Source organism: Emys orbicularis, chromosome 2, assembly GCF_028017835.1.
Source record: "Emys orbicularis isolate rEmyOrb1 chromosome 2, rEmyOrb1.hap1, whole genome shotgun sequence".
In the NCBI taxonomy this organism is placed as follows: domain Eukaryota; kingdom Metazoa; phylum Chordata; order Testudines; family Emydidae; genus Emys; species Emys orbicularis.
The window spans coordinates 69,651,427-69,673,292 of NC_088684.1; the positions used below are offsets into that span (position 1 = coordinate 69,651,427).

At 41.5% G+C, this 21,866-nt stretch overlaps 1 protein-coding gene across 1 annotated transcript in view; it reads right to left on the reverse strand.

Annotated features, from left to right (window-relative positions):
- RP1 (RP1 axonemal microtubule associated) overlaps positions 1 to 21,866 on the reverse strand; it is a 225,597-nt gene that overhangs the window by 184,156 nt on the left and 19,575 nt on the right. Inside the window, exons 4-8 of the mRNA XM_065398305.1 lie at positions 10,035 to 10,198; positions 8,452 to 8,538; positions 6,232 to 6,364; positions 2,703 to 2,854; positions 1,970 to 2,048 (exon numbers count right to left, since the gene is read on the reverse strand). Of these exons, the coding sequence (XP_065254377.1) occupies positions 1,970 to 2,048; positions 2,703 to 2,854; positions 6,232 to 6,364; positions 8,452 to 8,538; positions 10,035 to 10,198 (615 nt within the window). The remainder of the gene's footprint in view (positions 1 to 1,969; positions 2,049 to 2,702; positions 2,855 to 6,231; positions 6,365 to 8,451; positions 8,539 to 10,034; positions 10,199 to 21,866) is intronic.

Consider the following 21,866-nt stretch of genomic DNA (forward strand, 5'->3'; position numbering starts at 1 on the left):
TTGACACTACTGATCTTGGCACATGGCTGTTTCATCATTGCAAAACTCCACGACAGAGAGCCATGTTATAATGTGCAGAAACGTCAGAGGATAGCAGGCATCTGCCTGAGAGACACTACTGCAGAGGAAGAGTTGATGAGAATGGAGTTCATGAGAAAATGGAGATTTTTTTAAGATACAGTGAAACCTGCCATGAGCAACCATCCAAATGATTAATTTAAAAAATCAATTGCTTAGAGGAAGTGGCTCTTCCAATGAAAGTGGATTAAGACTGCAAGACTGCATTCAATAGATCTGGAGACACTTCCTTTGTCTCCCACTCATTTGTTCAACTTGTCTACTTCGATTGCAAGCTCTCTACAGCAGGGAAAGTCTCACGATGTTTCTGTACTGGGCTTAACACAATGGGGGCATGATTCAGTCTGGGGTGTCTAGGCATTAGTGTAATACAAATAGAGAAAACAAATAAATAATAAATAATAATGGTGTGGTCTCTTAAGACAGGAGGTTGCATAATAAAAACTGCCACTGAAAAACCTATAGCAGGTTGTCTGGAGGAGTGGAAAACTCAAGGATTTTCCCCACATAGAGTTTTTCTTGAGCCATTTTCCCTTCTAACTCTGTGGTTCTTAGGGATTTATCCTTAGGAAAAGGAATTGCTGGGAGGCTACTCCCTTCCATTTGACAGCCTGGTTCAATAACAACTATGTAATCATTAACTGGGTCCTTTCTCAGCAGCTTAGAAGAAGCCACAGAAGGGATCCAGAGCAAAATATCACAGCTCCCAGTCATGGTTTTCCTGGATTTCCATGTGAAAATCTGGGAGCAAAGAGGGAATAGTACCGTGGAAAGAGACATCTCATCTAACCTGCTCCACCCCTTCCTCCCCCAAGAGGTCACCATGCTCTCTACTTGCTGCGTTCCAATCCAGGGGCATCTGTGCAAGGCTAATGAACAAGAGAAACTGTGACAGAAGTGCCACTTCTCCCCTTCCATATGAAGAGGGGTTGGGATGTCCTCCACAAGTGGATTAATGTGGGATGATCTAGCAATGAGTGATATCTTACTGACAATATATGGAGATATACCTATCTCATAGACCTGGAAGGGACCCTGAAAGGTCATTGAGTCCACCCCCCTGCCTTCACTAGCATGACCAAGTACAGATTTTGCCCCAGATCCCTAAGTGGCCCCCTCAAGGATTGAACTCCCAACCCTGGGTTTAGCAGGCCAATGCTCAAACCACTGAGCTATCCCTCCCCCCCAGTCTTGTATACATTGGAGGGGTGAGTGGAAGGAAGGGAGACGGGGAGGTTAACTGTATTACTGCCTGTATCTAAAATATCAAGACAGAATAAATTGACACCTCTACTAGACACTCTGGCCCAGACCGTCTAGCATTGATCTGCTACTGTGTTTGGTATTAAGGGACAAATAAATCCAAGTCTTGTGCTCATAGGCAATTTGGTTCATAGCCCATATTTCCATTAACTGTGTGTGTACAGTACCTAGCACAATGGCCCTCAAATCCCTGGTTGGGACTGTCAGGCACTACTGCAATTTAAATAATAATGATGCTAATAAATTTCATTTACAGTGATAGACCATCTCCAGAAGACATACAGAATATAGACTGTACAATGAAATATTCAACGTGCAGAAAAGACAAACAAATTCAATTTTTCAAACGGGAATGACAGAACTATAATGTGCAGTACCCTTTATTTAAAAGTAACTTTTTAATACAATTATTTGGACTATAATAGAGGTTAAGGATGATTATTTGGAATTTGTGATGGTACCAAAATGTAACCTTTTAATTTTAATGACTGATATTCTTGGAACCCTTTGTCTCCCCCTATAAAATACCTTGGTCACATTATTTCATATGAATATTTTACAAATACCTACTCTAATTTCACAGAAAGCTGTGGTCAGTATTCAGTTACTATATGTAGAGATTTCTCACCTGATCCAAGTCCATTGTGTCCTATAACAATCTTGTACAAATTTCCAAGGTGCACAGCTTCAAGTAGGAAGAGGTCAGTCTGCAAACCAGCCAAGAAAAGTGCAATTAAATCTCTAAAAGAACTCCCCATCCAATGGGACCCATAAAACCTACGGTATAAAACCTGTGAAACTCTTCTATGAAGTATGAGCATCCCGATATGATCTATGAAATAATGTATGATAATGTCAAAGCAGACAAGCAAAGCTGGTTTCCAGGACCAACAATTATGACTAAAGAGCTAATCCTGATCACTTTGCTTATGTGTGTAGTCCTATTCAGATCAATGCAATTACTAGAGTGAGGAGAGCAGAAACTAGCCCAAAATTTAGTTAACAAAACAATCACAAATTGTAATATAACTTAATATCAGAATATAGTAAAATATGTATTTTACTGAAGTTATTTCTTCTCTCCATATATAGTATTTAAATAATTAAGAATTTTTAAAAAACAGTATGCACTTTACCTAGACAATAATTATTATGGATTATAATTTTCCCCAAAATGTCAATGCAAATGTTTAAAAAATAATTTTGGCTTAATTGTGCAGGTTTTCTATGAACTTTGCAGTCTACCAGTGATCTTTGCTAGTGTAAGTCCCACCTTTGCCTGTAGCAACCTCAGATCTTACAAGGTAGAGAGCTAGAAAGGACAGACAAATGGATCGGGAAGTATGCTTCTTGTCACTCACTTGTCCTTTTAGAAATTTCCTAGGATTCTTTGACCTAAATAGCTGTCTGGAGCCTGTATCGCCTTCTTCCCCATGGATGGAAATATAGACATCAGCTTCTGTTCCGGCATTCCACAGCTCTCCTGTTGTGACATGCACCTCATATACAGTCACTGACAATAAAAGAAGACAGGTTTTTTACATTACAAACACTACCATAGTTATAGCAATATCCAGTTGTAAAGCAGAGTGACTATACAGTCCAAATACAGCTGTATCAAGGATCAGCTATCATGTACTTTTCATTCATAAAAAATTCCATTTAATATTAAGTAAAATGACACACAAACTTGTTTTGATTTTGTGTGCATGCTGTTTACCGCAGGTTGGTATTCCCAGTGGCGAATGCAAATTGAAAATCAGCTCTAAATGCACAACAGTATATTTTTGTCCTACAGCACCACTTACAGTCATTATAAAGCAGAAAAGTAAACAAAGTAAATCCAAGATTAGCCTCAACATAAGCAGTCAGACCACAAATATTCCAGACAGCAGCCATCAACCCTTTAAAAGCACTGGTTAAAAAATAAATTCTAGCACCATTGTCTCCACTTTACAGCATCAAATAATGCTTCACTGCTTTAATATTGCAGTGCTTCAGGCAATAATAATAGTAGATTATTCCTTTATTGCATTTGATGGGGAATCTTCTTTAATCACTTTGTAAGTTTGGGAGGGAAGGGAAGGGCTATAAATGAAAACTGTAACACCTTTGGGTGTTTAATACAAAATATGTAATATGACATAAAATAAAACTCCCAGGCAAAATACTGGGATTAAGAATGGGAATAGTAATTTATGGGTTATATTTATGCAGCTATAAATCTGAAGAAAAAAGGCAGAGACATTAAAATACCAGATAATTCAAAATTACGATTAAATATAAAAGAAAATAAAACAGCTGAAAGTATAGAATTACATTGTTCAGGCATCCAAAACAACTTTAACTCTGTTCTCTAGGCACTGCCATCTTCCCTTCTTTGTTTTATTTTTAGATCAAAGACATTTTCTATGGACTTTGGGCAGTCGACAGCCTATGGTTGAGAGCATTTTAAATTAGGACAATAATTGCTCCAATCCCTGCTAGGGCCAAGAAGTGCCACATTTCCAGGGGAAGATGCTACTGTGGGTGTGTGCGCAGGTATGAGCTGCGTGTGTATGTGAATGTGAACATTCTGCCATCTACCCCTCTAATCCTCTGACTGGGAAGATGCGAGCTTCTTTTGCCATTTGCAGATTGTAAACTCTTCTGAGTTGGTGTCAAGTATCAGAGGGGTAGCCTTGTTAGTCTGGATCTGTAAAAGCAGCAAAGAGTCCTGTGGCACCTTATAGACTAACAGATGTATTGGAGCATGAGCTTTCGTGGGTGAATGACATGCATCCGACGAAGTGGGTATTCACCCACGAAAGCTCATGCTCCAATACATCTGTTAGTCTATAAGGTGCCACAGGACTCTTTGCTGCTTCTTCTGAGTTGAGACCTTCTGTTTGTACACTCCTAATACAACAGAATCATTGTCAGGGTTCCCACACACACACTCTGAACTCTGGGGTACAGATGTGGGGACCCACATGAAAGACCCCCTAATCTTATATTCTACCAGCTTAGGTTAAAAACTTCCCCAAGGCCCAAATTTCTTTCCTTGTCCTTGGACAGTTTTGCTGCCACCACCAAGTGATTTACACAAAAATTCAGGGCAGGGTCACTTGGAATCCCTATTCCCCCAATCTTGTTTGAAGTCTGTTTTTGAAGTTTTTTGTTCAAGTATGGCTACTTTTAAATCTGTTATAGAATGTCCAGGGAGATTGAAGTGTTCTCCTACTGGCTTTTGTATGTTACCATTCCTGATGTCTGATTTGTGTCCATTTATTCTTTTTCATAGAGACTGTCCAGTTTGGCCAATGTACATGGCAGAGGGGCATTGCTGGCACATGATGGCATATATCACATTAGTAGATGTGCGGGTGAATGAGCCTCTGATGGTGTGGCTCATTCACCTACACATCAATGTCAAATAGAAACTGCAGAGCTACAATTCATTTGAAAATTTAACACCATTAATTTGGGCTTGAATACGGACTGGGAGTAGCTGGCTCACTACAAAAGCAATTTTCCCTCTCTTGGTATTGACATCTCCTCATCAATTATTGGAAGTGGACCACATCCACCCTGATTAAATTGGCCCTGTCAATACTGGTTCTCCACTTGTAAGGTAACTCCCTTCTCTTCATGTGTCAGTATATTTATGCCTGCATCTGTAATTTTCACTCCATGCATCTGAAGAAGTGGGTTTTTTACCCACAAAAGCTTATGCCCAAATAAATCTGTTAGTATTTAAGGTGCCACCGGACTCCTCGTTGTTTTTGTGGATACAGACTAACACGGCTACCCCTTTGATACTTCATACCTATTTTATGGGTTTAGCCAGCCACGCCTTTTGGTGTTTCTCTGCAGCAAACATCTAGTGTATGAGGGTGGGACCATGGTCATGCCTGCTCAGGATCCTGGAGCACTGTGGTTAATGCTGGCTAGCCTTTCTACATAGTACTCCCTGAGCCGGTTATGGCTGACAGCTATGTGGCTGTATTGTTGGGGGCAAAGGCACAGAAAGGACTTTTCTTTCACCTCAAGGGCAGGTATGATTAAGCTTAAATATTATTGTGTTAGGGTCCCACACTATATGCCTTTTTCATGTCCTTCTGCCTCCTCCCCCACCTTAGCTCAGCCATAGATAACAGAGATAGCACAGCTCCATACCATCCAGTCAGCTATTCCCAGTCCATGTCTGTCCCAGTGCACCTACCCCCCTCAACATGCCACCTTTGGAACCCCTGGTCCTCCATGTCACCCATCTCCCACTTCCCCAGTCTACGTCTGGAGTCAGCAGCAGGTCCACTTAAATTTATGAACATTTTAACGTATTGTTTAGCTTTGCTCCACACACCCATGAAAACAGCTCTGTACGAGTGTGGTCTATGCAGCATCCACAGGTAACAGAAAAGGAAAGAAAATAGCAATTATATTAGTCAAATACATGACATATTTACAAAACTGCAATTCCCATGATATTCCTAGTAGTGTTTGTGGTTTGTACGTGATGGCATCATGATAGTTACATATGTTTTTTGTTTCCTGATCTTTTTTATAAGTAAAAAAACAAACAAAAAAACCTTGTGAGGTTTATTCACCATTGTTCGAGTTTCCAGGTGGAAAGTAAACAGGGCTGCCCTTAGCTGTAAAACCTCAACGAGACAACCCTAAGTCTAAAGGACTTTTGAAATTCAAGACATTTGATCAAAGACATTGCAGGTCCCCTCCCTGTTACACCTCCAGGTTAGGAGCTGCGCATGCCCAGCCTTCACAAGGGAAAAGACCAGAGAAAAGCATTGCAGCTGTCAAACAATAATAGGTAATGGATAAAAAACAATCAATTGAATTCTACGGGTGGCAGTCCGTGACTTGAATTGCCTGATGCATTATTTCGCCTACCTGGAAGAACAGGCTGGCCCCGTCGCAAAACAGGAAGCTCCTGACAGATTTCGCCATCATCCTGGTCCTGCGCCAGCCATCGGTGGGCAGGGAGAGAAAACTGTTCTCCTGTGTAAAGGTTCTGCAATTGCACCTATAATAGCAATGACAATTATCATTTGTTTAAGTCACTTAGATTCCAATCCTGAAGTCGGTTCTGCTGGGGCAGATCTCTCAGCCTCTGCCAAGTCCTACTAGCATCAGTGGGGCTCCACATATGTTGGTGAACCAAACTCTCTAATCTTGCTTGAAGAAAACTGGCAAACCCAAAGCCTATCATTATCTCCTGTGGAAAAACATGTGGGAGGGGAACACTTAATGCATGTGAGCGAGGTAGCACCATGCTTGAGAGAGATGTTTGTAGCCATGAATAGACCTCAAACCATCTTAATGCCGGGAGATCCATAAGGAAAGCCACAGATGTAGGGGTTTATGCATGGAGGGCTAGCACTTCTGTGGGGCTGCCCAGCAGTGTAGCTCATTACTGAACATTTGTAGCACAAAAGTAATACAACGTGGTCTCTTGATTTCATATCTGCAGGAGAATGCATGGATTTCCCAGGAGATAGTGCTGACCAGTCTGTCTCCCCAGACTACTGCGTTGTTCCCCTCTCCCCAGATTCCGTAGCAGTGAAGGACCATACTGTGTTAACTCTACTGCACAAAATGTGGGGGTCTTTGTAGAAGATATTCGGCTCCTTTAGCCCCTCCCTCCAAAGCTGCACAGCAGATGGAATGATTGAGCCCTCGCTGATGGACTGCTGCCTAAAAGCTGCTGTGGTTTCAGGTCTTGATCCAGCTGTTTTTATTTCAGATGAGCCCAGGTAAGTAGACAAAACAGACTTTGTGAGCCAAGAATCAACAGTGTACACTGAAGTGCCATTGATTTTAATTAAGATCTACCAGCTTGCATACGTGGAGGCAAGGCGAGAAGGAAAGAAAAAGCCCAAGCTCCTTTTCGTTCCTTTTTTGCCGGACTTTAGTTTCTCAATTTAAATAGATGCACCACACAGAATGCGGACCTTGCAGGGTCTGTTCATAGAGGCTGATGGAGGGCCAACATCTGCAGATTCATTTAGTGGGTCAGATTATATGTGACCCAAATAAATAATAAGTAAATAATAAATAAATAAGTATATCAATAACCATTCCCTGGATGACAGCTGCTCCCCTCTTCTAGTAGCCCCCTCCCCCAAATATAGTTTAAGAAGGGCTGGTGGCCTGCCCCTCCAACCTTTACTAGTGTTTGGATGGGGGGCATGCAATGGCTGCTCTCCTCCATTATGAGCTCCTGCCTTCCACAATCCTTAAAGGGTCTTCTGGCAGATAGGAAACTTCAGGCTGCCCAAAAGCCAACAGGAGTTGGGAAACACTTTGACTCTGACTGTCAGCTACTGAGCTAGAAGAGGTGTCCCATAGTTCCTAGGGCAGAAGCTAAGGAACCATCTGGACTCCCTGACAACCTAGTAGTTATACAACTTCTCCATCCAGGCATGCAGTTACTAGGAAAATGTGGTCAAAGAATGCTGCCCATACATGGACCTGGTGCACAAGATTATAACTAGGTTGACTTCAATGGAACTGCAACCATTGGTACCACGTCTGAATCTGCCCTCAGACATGAATTATAATTATAAGCTCTTTTCATCTGTAGCTCTCAAAGTGCTAAAGGAGGTTAAGTATTGTTATCCTTAATTTATAGATGAGGAAACTGAGGCACAAAGAGGTGAAATGACTTGCTTACGGTCACACAGTAGGTGATTGGCAAAGCTGGGAATAGAAACCAGGTCTCCTTACACCCAGACCTCTGTCCTATTTCCTGGGGCACACTGACCACACCTTGTCTCAGTAAGGGTTGGAAAGAGAACTAGCATACTACCTATGCTACAAACCACACCTCGTATAAACCATGGAAATACTCAGTATATAACTTGTAATTTAGAAGGATCATAAATATTCAGTGGACATCCTTTCTCCTTAGAAACTGAAAAGGAAACCTTAGCAATATGGCTCTTGGGCTGCCATAAACTCCTCACAAGAACAACCCACAATAAATAGGTTTCTCAGTGATGCAATAAGCATCGGTGTCTGACTGAAATACTTCTCCCAGGATTTTTTATTATTATTATTTTGCTCGTTCGGGCACAACGATTGTTTAAAACACATGCTCAGGGTTCTCACCTCTTCACAGTGCCAAGAGGGGGATTCTCCAGAGTTATTGTGTCCTATGCGTATTTTATAGAGCTCTCCTACGTCTCCAATGTCAATCTATAAAGGAAATAAATAGATAAATTGCATCTAGTTCCTTAAAAGAAAAATTCCAAAGAACAATTAGTTCAGTAGGTATCACTCGTATGTTACATTCCTGTTTTAAAAACTGTTTCCTGGAGAACAGTAACAATCAGGCATTGTGTTGTGTTTAAAATACAGTGTCTCTTGATACAAAATGGTCTACTTTGATTATCTCATAAGTCTGTGTTTGGAAGAAGATTAGTTCTTGGGAGTGCTGGGTGCATGCTTCCAACTCTAAATATGGCTTCAGTGATCTCAGTGCACCAACTTTGCATGCAAGTCGGTCAAGCAGCAAAGTGTGAACCAGGATGCTCTTATCAATGGAGAGATCATCATTTGGGCTTTGGGAACTTACTAATAGGAATCTCTCATCCTCTGGGGTATGAGTTTTCTCATGATTTAGTCCACTCACTGGAACTGCTTTTCTCCCAACACAGCAGTCTGGACAGCTCATCTTCTGAGTTCACTTACACTGCAGAGATGTATGTGAAGCAAACCCTTGGATGCTAAGTCCCCTGGACTTTGTGAAATAAACAATAAAGAAATTCCTGCACAGAGATACACAAGGACAAATGCATGGCTTCCCTTCTCTTCCCCTCTGCTTGCATGCCAGTCAAACAGAGAGAGCCCAAGGCAAGACTAGGCCAGAGGGCGATAAAAAGGTTGTTCACATGATGAAACTCAGATGCAGGAGAGAAATGGCGGCTGGAGGGACAAAGACAGGGAAGAGGAACTGTATTTGCTTTTGTTGTAAGACAACCCTAATCCACCTGCTCCCTGGAGCATCGTTGGAGGCATCTTCCAGCACTTCTGAAGCTCATCAACCACATCTGGAGCCATCGCTAGTGAATGAAATTTGCGTTTGTGTTAATAATTTGGCTGCTATTGTACTATTGCCATTTTCTTTTTCCTCCAGGTCCCCTAGACACACTCGGAGTTCATGTCTATTATGTTTTTGTGCAGATGGTTTTGTGTTAAAATATCCATCATAGATACTTCTATGGTCCCCCATTACTGTACTAATTGAGCATCTCACAGTCTTTAATCACCCCTGGAAGATAGGGAAATATCACTATTCCCATTTTACAGATGGGGAACTGAGGGAGAGAGAAACTAAGGTCCCGATCCTCAAAGGTGTTTAGGCACCTAACTCCCATCTAAGCCCTACTATTTCATTTCAACTTTAAGATCTTAAAAATTAACTCAAATGTTTGGCTTCTCTATCCTTTGCAGTTAGTTATTTGGTTCTATATACAGTAGTTGATATTTCTTAATGAAATATACTGAGCTTAATTGGCATTTAAGAAAAACAATTAGGTTTAGCTCTGTATTTAACAGTAGTATTACTTGTTTCCCGGTCTACTTTACAAAAACTGACTGGGTCCCTTTTATCACATAGCTTTACACATTTTATGTAATCTGGTAGGCCACTATGGACAATAAAGAAAATATACTGAATGTTTATTACTTACAGTGAAGATGTCTTCATTGCCCCTCTGAAACAGTTCCCCTTCTTCTCCATACAGAAAGATAGGCCCTGAATTACTGTAATACCCATACAATGTAATATAAACCTGTGAGCTGGTTCCTGCAGATGGTATATCACTGGTGAGGACAGACACCTTCCATTTGCCAGCTATGAAAACATAAAAGGGCACGCACAATTATCTGAACCCATGACACCCTGGCAAAATTTGTTTCAATAATCAAAATTCTAAGCTATATAAAGCAGACAAATATAAATATACACATCTGTATATATACGCTATAAAAAAGCATCCATTACGTGATTATTGAGTTTGCATGGTTAGGCACTCAAAAAAACAGAAAATGTCAGGTTGCACGCAGATCCTTTGCTGTGCTCCTTTGTGCATATGTAATATGATACAGCCTAATTCATGAACGCACATTCTCAAATAATATGATATATGATATAGCATCATATAGTTCTTTTCTGTGCCCTTACATCCCACATGGAGAGCATCTTGTTTTTTCACACAACTTAATTCCATAGTTATAAAGGTCCACTATATCTTTATTGGTTTAGTCTTCTTATAAAAGTTCTCTCCAACCAAAAGCATATATTTTGATAATTAAGTCAGCAACCAGGTGCTATGTATATTTTTGTTTCAGTAAGCAGCGCAGCCATCTCAGAGTATGTCTACACTGCAATCGGCAGTTCAATTGCAGCTTGTGTAAACATACCCGTGCTAGCTTTAATCTAGCTAGTTTGAACAATAATAACAGTGAAGACACAGTTACACAGGCTTCAGTGCGAGCTAGCAACACGAGTATGTACCCAGGAGCCCCGTGGAACCTTTTCCACCACTTCTTCACTGATATTTTTAGCCACGCTAGCTAGGTTAAAGTTAGTGTGGGCATGCCAGTCCACGCTGCAACCACAGGTCCATGGGCAGTGTAGAAGTACCCGCAATGGCAGTCCAAATAATTAAACAGTTAACTATGAAGAAATTTAGGTGAAAACATCGGTAGCCCATAGATGCCAGCAACTGTCCACTATGAACATAGGAACGGCCATACTGGGTCCATCTAGCCCAGTATCCCATCTTCCGACAGTGGCCAGAGCCAGGTGCTTCAGAGGGAATGAATGGAACAGGTAATCCTCAAATGCTCCATCCCATGTCGCCCATTCCCAGCATCTGGCAAACAGAGGTTAGGAACACTTCAGGGACATTATGACTCTGTTATAGTTAAGCCAGACTACAGTGTGGCCTACCCTCATGAATTTGCAGCAGATAATGCGATTTGGCCCCTACTGCAAGACATCTTGTGATGACGCAAAAGGCTGCAGCCTTCATGTGATTTTTAGAAGCAGTGAGCAATACCCCCATGCTGCCCTATAGCGTCATAGAAGCCACACTAAACAGCAAAGCCATGTGTGCTAGTCTCAGCTCTTCCACTGACTGGAAATGAACTGCTGTTGATATTTCTGTGCCCTTCGCAGCTCTTATGTTGAGCCAAGGTTTCATACCTTGGAGGTAATTATTATTCATCATATTCACAGATAAGATCATAGAATCATAGAATATCAGGGTTGGAAGGGACCTCAGGAGGTCATCTAGTCCAACCCCCTGCTCAAAGCAGGACCAATTCCCAACTAAATCATCCCAGCCAAGGGCTTTGTCAAGCCTGACCTTAAAAGCCTCTAAGGAAGGAAAGATAACTGAGAGCTTGCACAAAGCATAGCCGGAACTGGAATCCATGGCTCTAATATAACTGAGTCCAATCTCAACTACCGTGCTACACAGTCTTTCAGAAGAAACATGTCAAATTAGGGGCTTGTGCAATTGACACCAGTACAGTGTGGCTCTATGTCCCTCTCTCGCAGCTACAGCACATAGAGAAATGTACAACTCTTCTAATATTTCTGGGCTAAGAGAACTGGTTCTATAGCTGAAGAGATAGAGGCTCATTTTTTTACATCAAGAGGTCTTGGCTTCACTCCCTACAGATGATCCAACAAGGGACATTGTTACATTTAGCTATGTTGTCTGTATCCCGTACACCACAATCAGCTCCCAGAATCCAAGGCTCCTGATACCCAGCCTGTCACTGCAGTCTCACAAATACTAGTAGAGCTCATTGGCAACGTGTGTGTTGTGGCTCCCTGTATGGGCTGCTCCACATAGAGGATAATAGCATGTTTATCCCACACCAGTTGCTCCTATACCTGAAGAAGAAAAAGTTTGTGCTGTGGAAAATTCTGGGGTCAAGCCCTGTTGATGAGCCTCGTGGGGGTAGAAAAATATGCAAATTAATGCAAGGATGCTGGAATAATTGTTGGGATGACTTTATATTGCAAAATGTATTTAAAGGTGAATTTGGATCTTGTGTTAATAGTTGGACTGTTGCTTTTTAAATTATTTGTACTTGATTAATGGGTGCTCTCCCTGTAAAATCTGGGTGTGGCAAACTGAATACGTGTTGGAGATTGTGCCAAAGAGTGGATGACCCAGCCTAGGTTAATAAATCAGACCTGGATTTCATAAACTTATCTTTCCAAAAAGCAAGTTGCATTCTCAAAGGTGTAATATTAGCACTTATGGGGGACTGGATGCTTCAGTACATTGGTAATGAGCTAGAGAGCATGTCACCTGTAGGTCACCTGTTTGAATTCTGCCCAGATCACCAGGGGTTAAAAGTGTCCCTATCTAATGGGAGTCTGATAGCCTTTTGTATCTGACTTTGGTGAGTCCCCATTTCGGCTCCCACTTCCCAAACTTCACCATGCTTTGCCCTAGCTTGTAAGCTCTTCATGGCAGGGACTCTCCCTTACTATGGTTATGTCTACACTTCGACATGGGGCTGTAATTCTCAGTTTAAGAAGACATACACATGCTAGCTCTGATTGAGCAAACACACTAAAAATAGAGTGTAGCCGTGGCAGCGTGAGTGACTAGCCAACACGTACAGACCTGTCCAAGGCATTAGGCATGTACTTGGAGCAGCTAGCCTGTCCCGCCACATCCACACTGTATGTTTTGCACACTTGCTCAATCTGAGTTAGCTCTGGTGTCTCCTTGAGCTGAAAAGTCACACCCCCAACTCGCTGTACAGACATACTGTGTGTGTCACACATGCATTGCAGGTGGGCTGGGGGAGTTCAAAAATCAGAAGACATGCCAAAAAGCACATTTTAAAAAAAAATTATGATTTTTTGGGGGGTCTGACTTCTGATTTTTAAATGCTTTGGGCACATATGAGAATAGTTTACTCTTCTACCTCTTGGTTGAGGGATACCACAGGTATCACAATTACAGCAGGCCCCTACATGGTGGGAGACATTTGAGTTAGAAGCTACTTGCACCCTCCCCGCTCTCCTTGGGCACGCATGTAAGGGCCAGCCATCTGGCCCCTAGAAGGAATAAGAGTGTAATGTAAACTATATGCTTACAAATAAATAGACTTCACTCTGAAAAAAATTATGAGATAATCTGTTTGGGAGGGAGTGGAGGCTGGGGGAAGGGGTGTGTTTGCTAACTCCTTTGTGAGAAATCCAATGCAGAATATATACATTTGCTACATCACCTGTTGTTTACTAAGTATATGATCCGCACTGGAACAGCTTTGGTTTGTGGTCCTGGGGTTAAATATTTTGTTACATTTGGGGCTGAAGTATGAAAGGGTCTCACTGTCTAGTGGCAAGAGACCTGAGAGAGAATATCAATGTTCATAATTGGCTTTACTTCAGATGAAAGTGTGTAGGAAGATCCCCAGTTACAATCCACAACAGGAGTGAATTTCTCACGCAAAATGGCGTGGTCATACTGAGATACACCTAGATAGATAGACCCGATATAACCCAGATTCGCATACAACGTGGGAACCCCAGGGCTCCGGCAGCGAGGCTCGGGTCGCGCTTTAAAGGGCCCGGGGCTCCAACTGCTGCGGGGAGCCCCGGGCCCTTTAAATCGCCGCCCGAGCCTCGCTGCCGAAGCCCTGGGGTAGCGGGGGCAGGGCTCCAGTGGTGATTTAAAGGGCTTGGAGCTTTGGCCGCTGCGGGGAGCCCCGGGCCCTTTAAATCACCGCCGGAGCCCTGCCACCACTGTCCCAGAGCTCCAGCAGCGGGGCTCTGGTGGCACTTCAAAGGGCTAGGAGCTCTGGCCGCTGCGGGGAGCCTTGGGCTCTTTAAATCACCGCTGGAGCCCTGCTGCCGCTACCCCGATATAACGCGGTTTCACCGATAACACGGTAAGATTTTTGGCTCCTGAAGACCACATTATATCGGGGTAGAGGTGTATATATTTTCTGCAGCCATGTGGTAAAATGGTTAGAGTAAAGGACTAGGTGGAATAGGGGCTCCTAGATTCTACTCCCATCTCTAGTTACTGATTTAGGTGATGTAATGTGTTAATTTTGTGCCTCTATTTAACCATCCATAAAAAAAAAAGAGGTACGGTAATTCTGTCATGGCTTCCAAGTGATGAGGAGGATTTAGATTCCAGCACTGGCTATTTTTTCTTGTTTGGACACAAATAAATAGACATAGGCACAGAATAATAGCCTAACCTATATTTAACTACAGTACATACATAGTTCCTGGCTTTTGCACTGAGCATGGATGGAAATGGAAGAGTAAAAGCATCAGCAAAACTTATTTCTCATAGAACTCCAGAGACTAGTTAAGTGCAAACTCCCCTAGCCATTTTGGTTCACTGCTTCTCTCACTGACAGTGTTCTGACTGTAGTATGAGTCTGTGTATTTATCACACCCACAATCCATTACATTCTTTAAGAATATGTGCCATGGCTGTCACTCAGAATTACATCATGTAATGGTGGTATCATGCAAAATGACAACTGGCAGGCTGAGACACTAGCAGCTATGTTTTAGGGCACAGCGTTGCATTTTTAAAGTGTGAAGTAATCAGTAAATAATATACATTTTATTCTGTCACACCCTTACCATCTTACACCACAATCCATTTTTAGCCTGTGTGGATGGGACTTACTCTGTTACGTTGTGAAAAAGCCGGGTCAGATTTTTAAAGGGATTTAGGTGCCTAAACTGGCAGATAGGCTCCTACATCCACCCTGGTGGTGCCACTGACATTTTAAAAGCTGCAGCTCAGGTTCCACCTGAGCCCCTAGGTGCTGAAGTCCCCAGGCACCCAAGTTTCCACTGGTCAGCAATTTCAAAGCAGCCTAAGTACCTTGGAGATGGCAGCAGCAAGGCTCAGACCAAAGCCCTCGAGGTTCCAGAGCAAGATTTTTAAACTAGACAGGGTACTCCTTCTTCTAAGCACACCTAAGACCCAATACTTGTCAGAGCCCATAGCAGGAGGGCTGGATGTAGGCCACTAATAGGTGGGGTGGCACAGGGAAACACAAGATGAGCTTGAAAGAGGTGTCTCGTGTGACTAGGAGACAGAGAAAAAGAGAGACGGTTTCAACCTGTAGGGCATCAACTAACTAGGGGTGACCTGGTTCAGATGCCTAAATCCAGGAGAAGGTTCACAGCTGAGAATCTCGAGCAGAGGGAAGCACCTACCTCTGGCCTGTCAGCCAGATGTATCAGGTCAGCAACTTAAGTGCCTAAGCCCTTTGCCTCTCCTCAACCCTCTCAGCATTTCACTTCTGGCTTGCTTCCATGGCTCCCTACTCAGCTGGCTGGCGGGCTACTGAAATGCCCTTTCTTAGGTGCTTAACTATCCCTGTGCAAGCAACACCAAAGTTCTTTTAAAAGCTCTGGCCCTCAGTCAATAAAACACTTCGGCACTCAAAAACATCTTCATTCTGTTTTGCAGTATTTCAAAGGAAGCACTGCCTTGAGACAATAGGTCTTGTAAACCAATGGTGCAAATGACACACACACAAATGTTGGGAGAAACCAAGAGTTCTTGCTTTCAGACAGCCTTCAACAGGATGACAGAAATATGGAGGGGGACATATCTCTCTCCCCCTAGTAGTTATGCTGCTGCTGTAAACTCCCCTTTGTTAAAGACAATGCGGTACAATTTGTCTAAATTCCTAATTTAAGTGACTAAACAAATTGTATTTATTCCACAACCGCTGAGTAAATGGGATATGCACTGAGTGTTTTGGAAGACCATTACAGTAATGCTCCTGATGTTCATTGATTGGCTGCAGAGCCATTACACAGCAATGTGTAAGCTCAGGGTGGCAGTAGCATCTGTGGCTGCTCTGTCTCAATATGTGAAGGGGATTGGCTGGTGACACCGCCCAGTTATGAATGCTCTGCTCACAACACATTTGGTACCCTTGCCTGCCTCCATTCCATCTACATGATTTTCCCCATGCTTCAGTGGATGGACTTTCCCCCAGCTCTCAAAGCACTAGCTCTATTTCATACACCTGCATCGCATCTCCACATACTACTTCACTCTGTGCAACAGAACGACATTTTTTCAACTGTATTTTGGACCTTCTGCTACCTTCACCTTTGGCTGAAGATTCACCATTAACCCTATTTGGATGCCAGTAGGGGCTTTAACCTCTCCCATGGAGGCTATATCTGTGAGATAGCCTCTCTTAATGAATTTATTCTTTTCACAATTTTGCCAGAATATTCACCTCACAGCAGTGTTCTGGGATTAAGTTATTGGTTTCTAACATGCTTTGAGGTCCATGGTGTAAAGACAGCATAAGTACACAGTATTAAAATAATGTGTAACAGGACAGAATATGGGAGTTGTTAGATTGCTTAAAAATGGGGATTGAAAAAAATCTCACTCTTGCACTTATTACAAGAATTAAAGACTGCAATCTAGCATTCATTAATTTTTGAAAGAGATGCAGTTTGCCCCTGAATATCAGCTGAGTTTTCTGAGTACTGTTATACATATGGGCACCAAAGGCTCAGCTAAATAATTATATTGTCATTATTAAATTATAAAACAAACTGCTGAATAGACACTCAATGCCAGGTTAAACTCCCATCCTTCAAGAACTGTCACAGTTTGAAGACATTCAACTGAGACAGTGGAGAACAAATCATATCTTCTGAACCCAGGATACATTACTAAGTGGGGAGGGGGGTTTCTTAGTGCATATAGATCCTTATTTGAAAGATCTCATTCAACTAAAAAGGTCAAAAAAGGTCAATAGCCAACAGCACAGCAACAAGAACAGAAGCTGCACGAGAGAAAAGGGAGGAACAGAAGCAAATAGCAGAATCACATTCTGCAACAATAGAGGAAAATATGGTCCACATTAAAAACTGGTACAATATGCTTTCACCATGTCTGAATTTGTCTCAGAGTCTATAAAGTTTGCACAGTTATCAGAAATGTTGTCCTTTCCTGTGGTTGCGTGAGTATGGTCTGATTACAGCCAACCATATAGCACCCCTCCTTAATCCTGCATGTTGGCCTCATTTATAAGCATTAAGTCAACATATCTGTACAATGTGCAAGTCGGGCTATACACGTGTACCTGACAACTCAACTTAATTCCGATGATTAAGGTTAAAGCTTTGGCTTCATTAAATAATCCCCTTAATTCTTACAGTGGATTAATATGGTAATTGGACTAATGCCATTTGACAATATCAGTGCTATCAAAGTTAAAGGAAACGTGTTTAAGAATGATAAGTTAAGCAATAAAATTGCATTGGCTCCTTTTGACATTCATAAAAGTAATGGAAAACATGCCTTTGTGAACTGGGTATTGAAAATTGACAAAATATAGCAAACCATTCATTGAGAACATGTTCCGTGTTCTCAAACTGAATATACCATTTCTGAGAAATTAGTAATCCTTAATTAGCTGTTGATTGTATTACTTATGATTTATATACACAGAACCATCTTACCCATCAGCAGACTGTACCTCCAATTTATCATAATGGGGGGTAGCAGTGAACATTATAGTCCATGATGTGTGGTGGTTTCCTTTCCAGTACCCTATTTTCAGTCACCCGAAACTTTTCAAGCTAACTTTGTCCAGGCATTGGTCTTTGGAAAGTATGAGCAAAAACTCTTCAGCCATTTTTCAGAACAAAGGAAGTGAAAACAGTCAACAACCTTTTTAATACCCAACCGTTTCAGTTCTAAGGCAGTTACCCAAAAAAATCACCTTCTGGAAAAGGTGGAAAATGTCATCTGTAAAGTTGAAGAAAAGTTAAAAATAATCAAAACCAAATAATTAGATTGGAAACCATTGTGCAACCAACCTTAACCAAAGTGACCAAAGTGATTGCTGCTGTTCCCACTATATTATCGATTGATTGCTAAATGATTAGTAAAACACATTGAATTAAAACACTCTCCATGCCTTCATCTCCTGAACCTAGTTTTGCCCACACCTTTGTTGAGCCTTATAACCTGTTGAAGTTCCTAGGCTCCTAGAAATGGAGTAACATAAAAACTGTCACACCAGTAGTCCATTTAGTCTAGAATCCAGTCTAAGGCTGTGGCCAGTACCAGAGGCTTTGGGGGAAGGTTCAAGAAACTCTTTAATGGACAATTATGGCATAAACTGCCAAACCAGTTAGTGGTTGTCTTGTGCCCTGAAGCACAAGTGTTTGTATCCGTTATTTTTTTATTCTTAATCATATAAATGTCTAATCCTTTTTTTAATCCTGAGAAGCTGCTCATATTGATATTGGATATTTTGTTGCAATGAGTTTAACAGATTACAAATACTCCCTGTATAAAAGAAATTTCCATAGCTTTAAATGTGTTTCCTTTCAATTTCCTTGAGTGTTCTATTGTTCTTGTAAGATGAGAAAGGGTGAATAGGAGCATCATATTCTCAATACCAGTCATTGTTTTGTATATCTCTGTCATGTCCCTTCTTATCTGCACCCTCTTTAAACAAAACAGCCCCATCGTTTTCAAACCTCTACTCAGCCCAGCCCTCTCACATTTTCACCACACATCTCTGGGCCTTTTCTATTCCTGTCTACACTACAAAGTTAAGTCGATGTATAGCCATCACAGGAATTAGAGCAGTGGTTCACTTTCACACTGTGCTCCTTCTGTCGGTAGTGCGCGTCCTCACCCAGAGCGCTTCCCCTGACTGAAGTGGGGCATTGTGGGGCACTGACAGCTGGAGCCCTGCAGCCCTGGTGCCTACAAGCCCAAGCTGTCAGCCAGGCGCTGGGCTCAGACCCGGACTCCCCCTCCCCTGGCACTGACAACCCAAGCTGTGAGCCTGGTGCCTGGCTGATAGCTCAGGTGGTCAGTGCTGAGGAGGTGTGGCCTAGCTCTGTGAGCCTGGCACCCAAGGCTGTCAGCACCAGGGTGGGGAGAGGCCCAGCTATGAGCCCCATGTGCGGGGTTGACAGCAAACAGTTGATGTAAGCAACATAGTGTCTACACTAACTACATCGTCCTAAGCACTACACCTCTCGCAGAGGTGGAGTTATTAGGTCAGTGAAGTAGGTGACTTACTTTGGTGGGAGCACCATTGTAGCGTAGGCACTTACATAGTTAGGTTGACATAAGCTGCCTTACATCAACCTAACTCTGTAGTGTAGATCAAGCCTAACCTAGGCTGACCAGAAGTGAATATGGTTTGCTGGATGAGGGTGCAGTATCAATTTATATTAGGGCTGTTGATTAATCGCAGTTAACTCATGCGATTAACTCAAAAAAATTAATCGCAATTAAAAAAATTAATCACAATTAATCGCAGTTTTAACCATATTGCTAAACAATAGAATACCAATTGAAATTTAGTAAATATTTTTGGATGTTTTTCTACATTTTCCAATATATTGATTTCAATTACAACACAGAATATAAAGTGTACAGTGCTCACTTTATATTGTTATTTTTATTACAAATATTTGCACTGTAAAAATGATAAAAGAAATAGTATTTTTCAATTCACCTCATACAAGTACTGTAGTGCGACCTCTTTATCATGAAAGTGAAACTTACAAATGTAGATATTTTTTTTGTCACATAACTGCACTCAAAAATAAAACAATATAAAACTTTAGAGCCTTATAGGTCCACTCAGTTCTACTTCTTGTTCAGCCAATTGCTAAGACAAACAAGTTTGTTTACATTTACGGGAGATAATGTTGATCACTTCTTATTTACAGTGTCACCTGAAAGTGAGAACTGGCGATTGCATGGTACTTTTGTAGCAGGCATTGTAAGGTATTTACATGCCAGATATGCTAAACATTCGTATGCCCCTTCATGCTTCAACCACTGTTCCAGAAGACATGCTTTCCATGCTGATGACGCTTGTTAAAAAAGTCATGCATTAATGAAATGTGTGAATGAATTATTTGGGGGAGAATTGTATGTCTCCTGCTCTGTGTTACCCACATTCTGCCATATATTTCATGTTATAGCAGTCTCGGATGATGACCCAGCACATGTTGTTCGTTTCAAGAACACTTTCACTGCAGATTTGACAAAACGCAAAGAAGGTACCAATGTGATATTTCTAAAGATAGCTACAGCACTCGACCCAAAGTTTAAGAATCTCAAGTGCCTTCCAAAATCTGAGAGGGACGAGGTGTGGCGCATGCTCTCAGAAGTCTTAAAAGAGCAACACTCCGATGCAGAAACTACAGAACCTGAACCACCAAAAAAAACAAAACAAAAAATCAACTTTCTGCTAGTGGCATCTGACTCAGATGATGAAAATTAATGTGTGTCAGTTCGCACTGTTTGGATCGTTATCAAGCAGAACTCGTCATCAGCATGGCATGTCCTCTGAAATGGTGGTTGAAGCATGAAGGGACATATGAATCTTTAGCGCATCTGTCATGTAAATATCTTGCGACACTAGCTACAACAATGCCATGTGAACACCTGTTCTCACTTTCAGGTGACATTGTAAACAAGACGCGGGCAGCATTATCTCCTGTAAATGTAAACTAACTTGTTTGTCTGAGCAATTGGCTGAACAAGAAGTAGGACTGGGTGGACTTGTAAGCTCTAAAGTTTTATATTGTTTTTTTTTTGAGTGCAGTTATTTTTTGTACATAAATCTACATTTGTAAGTTCAACTTTCATGACAAAGAGATTGCACTACAGTACTTGTATGATTCGAATTGAAAAATACTACTTCTTTTGTTTTTTTTTTACAGTGCAATTATTTGTAATCAAAAATAAATATAAAATAAGCACTGTACACTTTGTATTCCATGTTGTAATTGAAATCAATATATTTGAAAATGTAGAAAACATCCAAAAATATTTAAATAAATGGTATTCTATTATTGTTTAACATCACAATTAATCACGTGATTAATTGTGATTACTTTTTTTATCATGCAATTAATCACTATAAATTTTTTAATCGCTTGACAGCCCTAATTTATATACAAACATTACAATATTTTCTGTATTATTTTCTATCCCATCCTACACATAGTTCATTTGCTATTTGATTGCCACTTCACATTGAGTAGAATGTTCACTGAGCCATCCACAATGACTCTCCAGTTCTTTGTCAGTTATTTTACAGAGCCAAGCAATATATATGAGTAGTTCAAATTATTCCTAGCAGTCTGCTGCAATTTAGAATCATAGGGGTTTGAAGGGATCACAAGGGTCCTCTAGTCTAACCTCCTGCTAAGATGCAGGATTTGTTGCGTCTAAACCATCCAGGACACATGACCATCCAGCCTCCTTTTGAAAACTTCTAGTGAAGGAGCTTCCACGACTTCCCTAGGCAGTCTGTTCCATTGTTCTACTGTTCTTAGTTAGGAAGTTTTTCCTGACATTTAATCTAAATCTGCTATGCTGTAGTTTGAACCTATTGCCTCTTGTCCTGCCCTCTGTGGCAAGAGAAAACAATTTTTCTCCGTCTTTTTATGGCAGCCTTTCAAGTATCATGTCCTCCCTTAAGCT